This window comes from Pungitius pungitius, chromosome 11 (assembly GCF_949316345.1).
Source record: "Pungitius pungitius chromosome 11, fPunPun2.1, whole genome shotgun sequence".
Taxonomy (NCBI): Eukaryota; Metazoa; Chordata; class Actinopteri; order Perciformes; family Gasterosteidae; genus Pungitius; species Pungitius pungitius.
In genome coordinates this window covers 1,108,010-1,121,837 of record NC_084910.1, presented here as the reverse complement: position 1 = coordinate 1,121,837, position 13,828 = coordinate 1,108,010, and the positions used below count along the sequence as shown (strand labels likewise).

General features: G+C 43.1%; 1 protein-coding gene across 1 annotated transcript in view; it reads right to left on the bottom strand.

Moving 5' to 3' along the window:
• LOC119198073 (A disintegrin and metalloproteinase with thrombospondin motifs 16) overlaps positions 1-13,828 on the bottom strand; it is a 36,796-nt gene that overhangs the window by 11,384 nt on the left and 11,584 nt on the right. The window contains exons 6-17 of the mRNA XM_037454918.2: positions 12,733-12,816; positions 11,690-11,849; positions 9,985-10,090; positions 9,702-9,839; positions 7,043-7,196; positions 4,913-5,008; positions 3,272-3,420; positions 2,048-2,220; positions 1,767-1,897; positions 1,394-1,517; positions 1,073-1,317; positions 787-922 (exon numbers count right to left, since the gene is read on the bottom strand). Coding sequence (XP_037310815.2) covers positions 787-922; positions 1,073-1,317; positions 1,394-1,517; positions 1,767-1,897; positions 2,048-2,220; positions 3,272-3,420; positions 4,913-5,008; positions 7,043-7,196; positions 9,702-9,839; positions 9,985-10,090; positions 11,690-11,849; positions 12,733-12,816 — 1,696 coding nt within the window. The remainder of the gene's footprint in view (positions 1-786; positions 923-1,072; positions 1,318-1,393; positions 1,518-1,766; positions 1,898-2,047; positions 2,221-3,271; positions 3,421-4,912; positions 5,009-7,042; positions 7,197-9,701; positions 9,840-9,984; positions 10,091-11,689; positions 11,850-12,732; positions 12,817-13,828) is intronic.

Genomic DNA, 13,828 nt, shown 5'->3' with positions numbered 1-13,828 from the left:
CAAGGCATCGAGGCCTCCAATCAGGACACGGAGGTGATTAAGGTGGACCACAACAGACAAGAGGGTGGGGAACTTTAACCTGCACTGTCAATCAATAGGAACTCTACACATTGGGCGCTTTGTTCACAATGAAGTGCGTACACACACACACACACACACACAAAGAGGAACACTCTCACGCACACGTTTGTTGACTGACTTCCGGCCTCAAATTACCAGGCCGAGGTCTCCCCGGGTCATCAGTATGTGCTCACTTAATACTAGGCCTCCGGTTGGACAAAGGCACTGGTCAAAGTCATGCATGTGTTTGCTTGTTCCCTTTAGCATATCTCTGTGTGCTTGTTTTGTGTGTGCGTGCATGTAATAGCAGGTCTCCAACAGAACAGAACGAGGTCCCACCGGTCCCAAATAAGAGCTGCTAATGACGGGAACGCTGCCCTCCTCATTTAACCTGCAGCCAAAAGCCTTATTACAGATCAGAGGTCAGACATGAGCTTTAGATGAAGGCCGAGATTAAGGATCTGAAGTTGATATGTTCTTCTTCATCCACGCTACTTTTAAATAACTATAGAATTAAATGCACTAAAAAAGACACAGACAAGTATTGTTTACTTTCTAACAAGCAGAAAAAAAGCTAACCACTCCACATATTTGATGTGACAAGGGAGATGATAAGAACCACACCACACTCACATCTATCATTACAGTTGAGAAACACACATATTCTTTCAGTTTGATATATTAAAGCACTTGAAAGCTCTTTTTGTCATTCGTGCATACACTTACCTCCGGCACAAGTAGCTGAGCATTGGGCCCGTATGATGGCCCACGTGTAGTTGTGTTTGACGTGGCTCTTTTTCTCATCAGCTCTCTTCAGAGTGTATTCCCAACGTACACCTGGGTTCCTGCCCTGCAACAATATCTACAGGAGAGACACTGTGGTAAGAGCCATTAGACAAAACACACAAATCTAGGCACATGATGATGGAAAGCAAAGAAAGTGTCACAGGCGGTTAAATTAAATATATAACATCCATCAAAGCAACACTTTCTGTGTCCAGGGATCATTTACCTCGACGACTAGTGTCTCATTAGTGGGGCCAGTGGATATTAGGCTCTCTGGTCTGTTGTAGGGTCTCTTGTACTCAAAAATAGCTCCTGCGATGGGGTGTCGGCCCGGCCAGTCCACCGTCCAGTGCCCGTTCAGGTAGTAGCGTCGCTGGGTGTCCCTGACAGCCAGGTAGGAGCTGGACGTATTCACCTCCATCACCCGGATGCTCCGGGCTCCTGCCGGGATGGTTAACACGCCGTAGTACTCTGAGAAAGAGGACACCATATCAAGCAACACGCACAAAAGCTAATGAGCTGAAAAGTATGAACTCCTCCGACTTACGGTTGGTGTAATACTGCTTGGTGAACTGCCCTTTGTAGATCTTGCAGGTGGAGTTGTCTCCGCTGCAGACCCCGCAAGCATCAGGCACAGCCGTGGAGCCCAGTACGCGGTCACAGCCCACTCTCTGTGGGGGAAAAACGTGGTTGATTTAGACGAAGAAAGGTAATATGCATAATGCTATTAAATGAACGGGTCGAAAACAACCGTCAATTAGTCGAACGTTTCCCTTCTCATGACATTTAAAGTAGTAGGGAAACAGCACAACCAGGTTGTTATCCTGCTGCTAAATCCACTCTACAACATGAAGGACTTTGAGATCATTCTTCAGTCAAACCGTGTTACTTTCTTACTGCTCGACATTCAGAAGTATTACCTCACACAGTCCGTCAATACAGACATTAGAGCTGTCCTGTGAGCAGAGTGTACCATCCTTTACTTTGCTGGCCAGGGCAAAGAAGAAATCATAGCCCTCAGCAAAGCAGTACAGCTTACATAAATCTTGATCTGGGAGGAAAGACGAAGACCACAGAAAACAGACAACAAGCAATAGTTTACATGACGTAAATAATGGTGAAAAAACTCTTTCGAAACACTTTCAAAGTAGTTTTTCCAGAGTGACTGCAAGTTTGAATAGGTGAGTGACAGTGGTCTCACCATCCACTCGGGTGTACGGCCTCCAGCTGTAGTACCATCCTCTGAACTGTTTGCCATTGAACTCGGCACACTGCTGCGCTCGGTAGTCAGCCGAGTTTGGGGGACAATCCTCAGTGTTACAAAGTTTGTAGGACCGGGAGGTGCCCTCACAGAACTTCCCTCCAAAAGCAGGTCTGCAAAGAAGTATTGAAAAGTAAGGCTCCATTTGTTGCATAATGCCGTTTACATGATATGCAGTGTTTCACTAGAATAGGCGCCGAATATGAACAAAACACGGAGTGAGCAAAGATGTGTTGAACTACAAAGGACTAATGGGTCAATGCTTGCTCCTATATGTGGGTGTGTATGCCTTTGTGAAGAGGTGTATATACCAAGGTTATGTTCCTTAGGTCACATTCTCAATGATCTGGCCCTCATTCTCAGAATCTCTTCTTTTGTATTTATGCATGTCCTATTTTACTTTTTTAATCCGTTCTCATTTCTCCTGGACGGACCTTTCCTTAAACTTCATCTCTGTCTGTCTTTGTCCAATTTAACCTGCCACTTGTCAGGAATTTGGCATGACATGATGAATATGAGGCCCCGGCATGTGGGTTAGGGCCCCTTTACTGACGGGCACAGCTAATAATCCTAAGCGTATGGACGAAGTGACCAGATAAGTGTTGAGGTGACAGAGCCATGTCAGTGCTCCTCGCTATTTAATCACATCTCTTAATATACTCTTGGCCTTGAGTTTCGCCATCACAAACCGTACCGACCGTCTACGGACCAGAACATCAGTGTGTCCTATACATCAGGATAGGGTTTAAATTGTTGCTATTCAAGTAGTTTACAGCATAACAACGTTTAGCTTTAGCTTTGGGTTTTACTCGTGTCATGAGCTTTTCTACTGCACAGTTTTATTATTTATAATAATAATAATAAATAATATACATTTTGTTATATGATTGGTGAAATATACAGATCCAATTCATGTTAACAGATTAATTAAAGAAATGTGTATTCCTGCAAAAACTGGAGTATGTTACAAAGAAGATCCATTTTTAGATTAGCTTATCTTCCCACAAAGCCTTGGATAAAACACAGCTTGGCTCCTGCCAAAGCTCAAGAATAAAGTATTTGTTTAGTTGAAATACCATGCAGAAGTGAGCTGGTACTGATCTCCGCTGCACTGCTCAACCTGATTGCACAGTTTGTTTAACCTATGTGTGAGTATATCTCTACCTCGGGTTGTTGCACTGGCGCTCTCGATAGGTGACTCCGCTCTCACAGCTACGCGAGCAAGCAGACGATGACGACCACGCTGACCACTGGCCATGTTGAGGCCTCGGGCCCTCGTCTCCGTGCTTCACACACTGGCCCCTGCGACACCACTGGAGAAGGAGAGAGGAGAGTTAAGAGTGGAGCGGAGGGAGGGAGGGAGGGAGGGAGGGAGACCGAGGCAGCAGCGGGGAGGCGAACAAGAGCACGCTGTGAAAGTATCGAAGAATTTTTCCATTGGACTCTGCTCTTGATCGTCTTTGTGGTAAACCGTACAAGACATGCTGTAGCTTTCAGCTGTAAGGTTGTGGTCCAGTTCAGTCCTCGTTACAGTGACACTCCAGTGGTGCTGACAATACAAAAATCAATATGATAATGTTTCATTGATGCTGAAAAGCACGTTCAAGAAGAAGAAGAATAATGTGCCCGTGTTCCCCCAATGTGGTGAGGCAGAGGGCCAGGTGGTCCCATCAAGTCACCAGCTGCCTCTTTTTACCCTGCAGAGAGGAGATCACTATCAGCTCCTAGGATGCCGCAGCTCCTCTACACAACATCCATGATCACTGCAAAAAGTGTTTCCCTGTGGGGCGAGCAGACCAGGCAAGAGAGGAATACCAAACTAAATGACAAGTAATGTCAAAACGGCTTGTCTCTACGGAAAAGTATGATTGAGGTGCTGAATGAAGCTCAAAATGTTTTTTGCATGTACCTCGTAAAATGATTCATTATCAAACCAATCCAAAACATTTTTCAAAATGAATCCTTAAATGTAAATTAAGAATAGAGATTTAATAAAAGTACCAGGATCAGTCACCAACTGCTTATTTTGAAGCGATGTCCAGCAAGGGAATCCACACTGTGCCCACACAACCCACTCATGCATCCGTATTGATTGGGTCACATATATATTAACCGGGTCTTATCCTCTTTGTCTGTCCATGCCTGCCACAAGTCTCACACACCCCTCCAACTAATCTCCACGTCCTTGACTCGAAGCACTAGAACAGCTGATTTTCCCCTCAGTTTTCCCCCTGCGGCCGAGTGCCACAGATTCCTGAGCAAGCCTGTCATTGTTTGTGTTCAGCTAATTGTCCCGTGGAGGGGAAGGGCGGGATTAAACCATCAAGTTCAATATATTGAGAGGCAAATGTGGATGAGGGGTTGTCAGGAGAGAGAGAGGGCAAGAAAGAAAGAGAGGGGGGAGAATCATCTTGAAAGAAGTAAGGAATGAAGCAAAGAATAAATAAAGAGCACAGATTGCGTTTTGGCCCGAGCCCCAATGGCATATTTTTTGCCACGTCAGCAACAAACCGATTGCAGCTGCTCCTTGAGGTAAAATAATGAAGGGGGAGAGTGTGGCAACCTCCATCAAAAAAAAAAAAAGATCTTTAGAGAGACTGCACTCAAATGAACCCCAACTAAAAGAATCTGAACACACCGTTGACACACACACACACACACACACACACACACACACACACACACACACACACACACACACACACACACACACACACACACACACACACACACACACACACACACACACACACACACACACACACACACACACACACACACACACACACACACACACACACACACCATATCAGGGCCGCAGGCTGAGCCTTCAGCCGCTGGCATGAACTTGGTTTCACACTTCCTCCCAACGCGGTGGCACCACAGAGCCTTGCAGATGTCCTGAAACAAGATAGGAGAAGGGCAGAGAAGTGTGAGAAATGACACTGTGCTGCATGTAATATGTTCTCGTGCCCAGTATCAGTATATTAAATATGTATTATATATTTTATATTACAACAGCTGTAAACAAAGCTAGCGATGGGAAGGTCAACAAATAATGCATATATTACTATTAATTTTCAGAGAGCTACTAAAACAAGACGATGGAAATAGATATTGTCTGAATAATGACCTTCTGGCGAGCTTTTAGTGTGCAGCAACCTTGTATTTCCAAAATATTTATGCTTCAGTAGCTAGGATAGGATGTGGGATGATAAAACAACATTTTATCAACCCACAGCCTTCAAATCATTTGAAATAAAATGACTCACTGTTTCGGCCAAATGACAAAACAATTAAATGATAAAGCTTATGTAATAACTTTATTATGTCAGATAAATTGAAACCCAAAAATGACTGAACAGAGACAATGCTCTCTAATTATGTGCATCAACAGGGTCAAATTAACTTAACCTTTCACTACTTCATGCTTGTGTTTGTCAGATCTTAAAGATTCAGATCGGAGCAGCGGGTGCATTCTCTGCCCTCATTGCCTGAGAAACATGAACTGCTGCTTTTTACATATATCCAATCTATAACTTTCTCAATGACTATATCAGAGTCGGACAACTCGGTGCAGATGTTGACAGACACCTTGGCCTTAGCTTGTTGCTGCAGAGAACCACTATGGAATTCATCCCAAAGCCGATTTGTCCAGCTGTTTTGCTCAGGCCTGTTGCAACAGTAAATATGGCAGAGAGGTACGAGGAAACGAGTGAGCGAGTGATGGAAAGGAAAGACACAGAGAGATGATGGACAGAGTGGGCCAGTGAAATACACAGTGTTTTCATTAAAAAAAAATATATATATATTTTTTCATGAATAAATGTCTGGATGTCAGCGAACATGAGTGCTGCTTGGGGATTGTGCACCTTTCCGCTTACCAGATGCATTAAAAAAGACAATGCAGGACCAAAAACAAAGCCATATTAAGGTAATTCTATATCCTACGGTTGTAATGATGCATGGACGTTTCAGTGTTTAAACGGTCGGGCTAAGTAGGAAACCATGTGCTAATATGTTGGGCGTCCTAGCAAATCATCTAAGGCACTTCGTTCCAACATCCTCTTCTAAAAGGCAGACAACTTTCAATGTGATCTTGAAAAGGAAAAAGAGGAAGAAAGCCAGTCATGTCCCGTGCACCAACAACTGTATTGGAAAGCAGAGTAAAGATAGATCCCAGGGTGGGAGACAGGTCGACTTCATCTAAATCAAGGACTGCAAACACTAGACCTGAACTGAATATCTTTATTAGATTTACTGTCTCAAAAACAATTAATAAAAAGCCATCCACTCCTTTTTCTTATGTACAACTCCTTCTTCTTCTTAAAGGGCAGGTGCATATTGTGTGCTTCAAGCGGGGTACCATTATTGTTCCTAGCAAGATCACTCTTCCAGGTCTTTCAAGTGCCATTACACGCTGAAGCACTGCAGACCCTATCTGGACTCAGGCAGTGTCTCTCAAACAGTAACGTCAGCAGTAATGAGACAATGGGAGAGCAAAAAGGATAGATTCCCATTGGCCACGCTCCAGCGTATATTTAGTCATCTATCCCAGTGAGGGTTTCATGACCAGAATTATAAATGTTGCTGTTTATTTTGTGTTTGTGTGTGTGGGAGAAACAGAATATGTATGCATGTGTGCACATGAGCACATGCAGGAATTCAATCCTAATCCGTTTTTCTATTCCCTCCTCTATCCCTCATTCTGCCTTTTTTTTCCTCCACCCATTCTCATTCTGGCCTCAATCTCCCTCACTGGGTTTTTCCTGGGGAACCATTACCACCACATTGCTTTAAAGTAATTGAGCACTCAAGTTTGTTTGTGTGTGTGCTGAGAAAAACCCAGAGAAAAGGTTTGCATGTCACGGGATTTTTAACTTGTCTATAAATTTGCATGAAGGGTGGTTTTAGTTGAGTCAAAATCAATTTTACCTTCTTAAAGTCCAGGGTGCAGAGCTTGGCCTTCTCCCCAAATTGCCATTTACACTGTGTGTCTGCGTCGTACAGCTCGCCAGGCAGCTTCTCCGGGTACCGATACTCCTTGACGGCTCTGGGTTCATCTGATAAGCACACAGCCTGCGCAGAACTGGGGGAGAGGGGGATAAAAGAGGAAGTAATGGAAAAATGGGCAATTGAAGCCAAAAAGAGTGGGACAAGAGAAGCAGAGCAGCAAGCGAGTGGAGGTGAAAAAGCCAGTGGAAGACAGTACAAGAAAGCAGAATAAAAGCATTAATCATGTTCGTGATAACCAACATGCATGCAGTCATAAACCGTCAAACGAACACGGCGTTCAGTGCTTTATGATTTAAACCTAAGGAATGGACGGCTCCAACAGGAAGCACCGCTCAATGATGCTCCACTTTTTCTCACTTTGGAGAGTGCTGCAAAGTGTTGCCATGGTAACATAACAGTGTTTCCAAACTCAAAGCCTAAGAGTATTGGTTTTAATGCAGCAGGGACTCAATTATGATGGACATATAAAATCCTTGCCCATGCCGCTCACATCCTAACACCAGCGGGGGGTTTCCAGTGTTAACTGGCAGCGGCGGCTACTATACAAAGATGTTTTACTGCAACAACGATTTGGTGGAAAGGGCATAAAAAGGCAAAATATGTTCGAAAGGTTCAACGTTCTAGTGAGGAGTCATGATTGCTTTAGCAGAGTGTGTGTAAGTGTGTGCCTGTGTGTGTGTGTGTGTGTGTTTGTGGTGGGGAGGGAGATCTTCCATCGCTTTATAGGTCCTTTGTGTCTACAAAGAACAATGGCCGTTCTACAAGTGCAATAAACTGCATTTCAACATTATTCACCTAATAAGGTTTCTGAAAAATAAATTACATCTACAATGTACACACATCAGCAGGGACATAAGTAAGGCCTGTGAGCAAGCATCGCCGGACTTTTAGTCACACATGAAATTAGGAGCCTGTGTAACAAATACACTTTAGATCTTTTCATATTCATTTAATGTTTTGAGGCTTTTGAGCAACGTATGCATTGAGATTATCAACAGCTGCAGATTACATAAAATGATCAAATCCCCTCAGAAAAGGAAAAAGCACCATTCTTTTCTCTTAAATTCCTGGTTTGTAGGTGTAGCAAACACGCAGACAGCGAAATGATGTTAAGTGGCCAAGGAGAAAGTCTTGACATTATTCCAATGACAAGACTGCCAAGAAGATCAGTGGTCACAGGTGGATTCTCAACTGAGAAACACTTAAAAGCCGATTAACTTAGCTTTGGGTTAAAATAGGGGGGAGCAGCCAGAAAGGCTGTCCAAAGTTAACTAAATTCACCTATCGGGGCTTCTAAAGCGCACAGATTAATGCGCTGTTTGATCAGCACACAAACGGAATCGGGCACAGAGCCTTTCATAAAACAGAAAACTCTTCATACTGATATTGTTCAGATACAAGAGTTTATGTGTTGATCTGCTGCTTTACAAGTCAACGAGTAACACATATTCTTCGAAACGTATCATCTGCTGGTAGATTGAAAGTGGTTGTGGTGTAAACTACACTTGCCTTATTATTTATTGGTCTCAACGAGACACATCCAACCAAAAACATTTAGACATTAAGAAAACAAGCAACATTTCCTCATTCTTATCATTAAGTAGTACAGAAAGACGACCCCCTGTTGTTTGAGTGTTGAGGAGATCCCCTCCACGTGGCCTCAGGGGACGACGGGAGTTTAATATAAGGCTGACAGGCATAACAAGAGTGAGGTCACCCCAGCTCTAATAACTGAGCGAGGAAATACACTGTCTGTCTCCACCACTCTGAGAGGGGGCGACCACACTGGTAAATTTAGTGGCGGGCACTGGCTTTGAGCTATCCCCTTTCAAGCACTCACACACACACACATGCACAGACACATAGAAACACAGCCAGACACATGGACGCTATGTCTGTGATGCTTGTATCCCTCACATGGATGAGCAGGCTGTATGCAAGGGTATGCACACACACACACACACACACACACACACACACACACACACACACACACACACACACACACACACGACTTTCCCCCTCACACCCTTTCTCCTACACATACGTTGACACATCATTCCTACAGTATGCAGTTTGTAAAATAACACTTACAAGAGAATAGCAGCACCACATATCACTTAGTTGCAATGTCAGCTATACAGTATATTCCTGCCTCCCACTCATATTCAGTAGGCCTGTTGGTCCTTGCTGATGTAAGTAGTCCCATAATAGTTATAACATAGGTTCAGTCTCTTTGGATCAGAGCAGCAGTTGTTACTGATATGTCCGATGCTGACGTGGTTTTTCTATCAGTAACACGTGAGGAATAATAAAAACAAATTGCATGTTCAAAATGGCTTTGGCCTGAGGGACTCTTGCTTTAGAAACTGAAACAGTGCTTTATGTCATTGTTGCATGAACACTTAACAAAGGCAGGCATGGAGAACTACTCATTTCTCAATATCCATGTGCCATATGGATGTGATCGAGCTTTTCTATCGCGTCAACTTTATGTGACTCTTCAAGAGGTCATATCCATTAATGCCATTTGCTAAACAACAAAAGCCTTAAATCAAGAGAAAAAACGTGTGCTTACTTGAGAAAGCGGCTGAGATACTGGCGGCTGCAGTCGGACCAGGAGAAGATACCGTTGTGACCCGCTAGTGTGGGGGACATGATGTTGCCTTCTGACTTCTTACAAACGTTTCCTTCACCATCATGGACCATTCCAAAACTGGGGTGTGTACAAAAGATCAAATTATTTACGAGTTCTGGTAATAGTGTTTCATTTGAATTAGAGATAAAATGAAAGATAATAATGCAAGAAAAAATGAGTCGACATAATTTTCAGCACTCATGAACAGGATGGATATCCTTACTTGTGTCCGGATTCATGTGCAATAGTGAAGGCCAGACCCAGGCCTGTGTCCTCATTAATGGTGCAGCTCCGGTACTTGCTGCACATCCCACTAATTGGAGCAAAACCTGCAAAACCAGTGATATCATTTCACAAATGTTACATCACACTTACAATTATTCCTTTAATGGTAACTTCAATTCCAACATAAACGGTAATTGTTTGATTATAATAACCACTGACGACAAAAAGGACCTTTTAACTTTTACAGGATTCTCTCAGATGGAAAGCCCAAAACCCATCCTCTGATTGCTTAAGTAAAAAACACCCCAACTGGGTTAAAACCCCTCCATATGTGAAAATACAGGACCCCATTGAAACATTCCTAGATCATCACTACCTTTAAAACATTTGCTATCTGTCTTCACTTCTTTCTCACATCTCTCATTCTTTATTAAACTCCCTTTTACTCTGCAGCTCCCTTTATAACTCTGTCCATTCCTCTTCTGTCACACACACACACACACACACACACACACACACACACACACACACACACACACACACACACACACACACACACACACACACACACACACACACACACACACACACACACACACACACACACACACACACACACACACACACACACACACACCCACCCACCCACCCCCCTGGCTCTGAATCAAAAAGGATAATGCCCATGGGGGCCGCTCTTAATGTTTTTGTCTCGGTGTCTCATGGAGAGTTTAGCCTGGATGTTTTGTTATTTTATGGCTCAAAGTCATTCGCTATAGGGAAGAAAACTCCTAAAGTAACGTTCCCATGTACATTGCTTATGTGAATGACGATATTAACCACAGGCAGACAGATTGACTGTGTGAACTCCCATTGAGTTCCCTCTGTGAGTGAGGGAAGAGGTAGATCAGTTATATTACATAGTGGTTTTGAAAAAATAGAGAAAAATATTGAGAGACGGGCCGATAACAATATTGCAAATAAACTGTTATATGCTGACTGGTAGCTCTAGTAGTTCTTGCACCTCTTTGGACTTAGTCAGAAGCAACTCTTTCTTTGACTGCAAACACAAAGAGACACACACAGACCTTTGAACTGGGCTTTCATAGCAACAATTAGGGCTAATGCTAGCCTCAACGCTTTGAAGTCAAAACTTAAATCTGGGGTTTGAAGGGAATGTGGGTTTTCTTGTACATCTGTGTGTGTTTGAGTATGAACGTGTTTCTCTGGGACACTAAATGGAAGGTTTTTCTCACAGTGGGCAAGACAGTAATGTGTTTGCATGGTCATTACCACAAACAAGCTGTTGTTAGTTTGTTAGCTGGTTTACACTTACATGCTGAGCTTGAGTTGGTTTAAAGTAGACACGCTCTGTACAGATAATAGCTGAAAAGCACTGTCTGAATGCTGGGCTAATTCAGTAAAAACACAATTAATACGTGTCATTTTCTTATATTTCTCTGATATTTAAAACTATTTTTCTGGTTTCGCTCATATGTCCCTTGTTGACATTGCTTCTACCCAGAGAAAATATGGACAGATGGCATTTATGTGACAAAAATGCTTTCTTTATTGTCACTACCTTAACATTAGATTGTATTTAGAGTGTTCTTCTTACCCTTGCTTTTTGGGGTATTTACATTGTTTAAATGAAACTTGCACTGGCATTTTTTTAAACAGATGTTAATGTTGAGGATGTAGCCTACCAAGAGTGTCACAGGGCTCATTCTTCCAAGAGCAGATGTCGAGTCCTGTGAGGAGGATGGCGTGGTCGTGGTGTCTGCCCTCTCTGCCTCCCAGGATGGACTGCCAGTGGCAGAAGCTGTTCAGCGTGTGATCTGCATGGTGGTTGATCACCAAGCCGTCCTGTGAGGTAAAGCAGATAAAAAGGAGCCAGGAAGAGAGACAATGTCGTCTTCATGGAAGGAAGCTGGGGGCTCAAAGCAGATAAACCAGTTGGTGGGATGAATTACTTTTTCCCTTCCCTCTGCGTTGACAGATCTTAATCAAAGCACCTCACAACATGAACAGAAGAAGGAAAGGCAATGCAAATACACGTATTGCTAATCCTGTTACCAGATCGGTCCATATTCTCCACATTCAATCAACTATATCGTTAGACGTATGTTGAAGATGTGAGAGGGAACAATGATTGTATAAGTGTTTCTACCTGGAAGATAAACGTCTGGGACATTTTTGCCATTTTTGGCATGCTTCCTGGGGATAATTGCCTCTTAAAGGAGATTGAAATCTATTAACATCACAGGTGGATGGAAACCAGAAGCCGTTCACCTCTGCCTACTTGACTCCTCGTTGACAGTACCCCACCTGTTTGACTCTCCTTATTTTTCTCTTGTACTAAAAGTATCCTTCATTCTCCCGCACTCGAAGATAATTTCCCTCTTAAATCTGGCAAGGATCCAGGGAAATGCACACCCTGTAATTAACCACAGTAATCGTCAACCCCAGGAGACCGAAGAAATGTGGTCCCTCAGGCATGTAGAAAAACAAACAAATAAATGATCTGTTCCTAGAGGTTTTTTTTTTCATTCCTTTCAGGTCTGAATCTGACACATTGTCTGTGGTGCCTGAGGTGCTTTTAACACTATGCATGAAAAATAATCTTCAAAACCATCAACCACAAAAACAAAAAATCAGCCATCGATCACAGCGTTCCTGTGTGAGTAATTGGATTTTTATGAAATCAGGTTTCTTACTTGAAAATGCGGACATGCTTTGAGATGCTCACCTGATCTTCATCCAGAAGCACAAGGCCAACAATCACTATGTTGATGTTCCCCCCTATTGTACCGTCTTTGAAGAGACTGGAGACCTGGGGCACGCAAACATAAATGATCACATGTTATTACTACTACTGTTTACAAAAATGCCTGTAAAAAGGCACTGTCAGCCATTGTGTTGAGTGGGGGAGGTGAGCATATAACACTTGTATGTATTTTCAGGTTTGGATTGCATGGGTGCTTCTCTGTTTTCAGACATGCGTTAGTCATTGAAGTGTTCAGAAGGGATCTGGACCGAAGCAAGGAGAGCTGTTAATTAATTTCAAAACAATCTCAATGATTCCCCATGTTCCTGATGTTTGGACTTTCCTCTGTACGGACGCATGAGAACCTCATGGCTGTGGTTTGTTACCAAATTCAAGCTTAATCCATAGGTCGAGGAGGCAGTCGAAACCCCTACTTAAACCAAGGTCTCCTCGCCATTGTTTGACAGAGCTCCAGATTTGAAAATCCAACGGCTCCAGTGAATCACTGTGTTTTCACTATCTCACAGAAGAAACCATCAACAGACTCCAAAGAGCTCCAGTATTAAGTGCTACAGTTAAGTGTAGAACTTTTTTTTAAATGTCCGATTAATGCCATTGAAATCTTCCCACTCTCCTACAAAGAAAACAAAAATCTTTGCAAATGCCGGAAGGGCATATCAGATTTTATTTTTGACAAAGGGTTAGGGTTAAATTAAATAACCTTTTTTGAGGCCCATGAGAGGTGGCAGCTGGGGTAAGGGGGGGGGGTGTTTTCTGTGAAACTCCATACGGCATTTAGTTGACTCCTCTGAGGCGGGTTGTGACTGCTCCAACTTGGATTTCTACTAGAGGCAACTATGTTTTCAAAATAGACGGATTATCTTTGGATTTGTCAGTCAGTCATTAAGTAGCAAAACGACCGTGACAGAATTTGCTGGCGGATCAGCTGAGAGGGGACGGCGGGACACTGTTAGCGTCGCAGCAATGATCTCACCCAGGTATCAGTTTCATGTTTTTAAATGTGCTCATTTGGAAAAGTGAGGATGGAAGACAGGGGTGTCAAGTCACTAAACCCTAA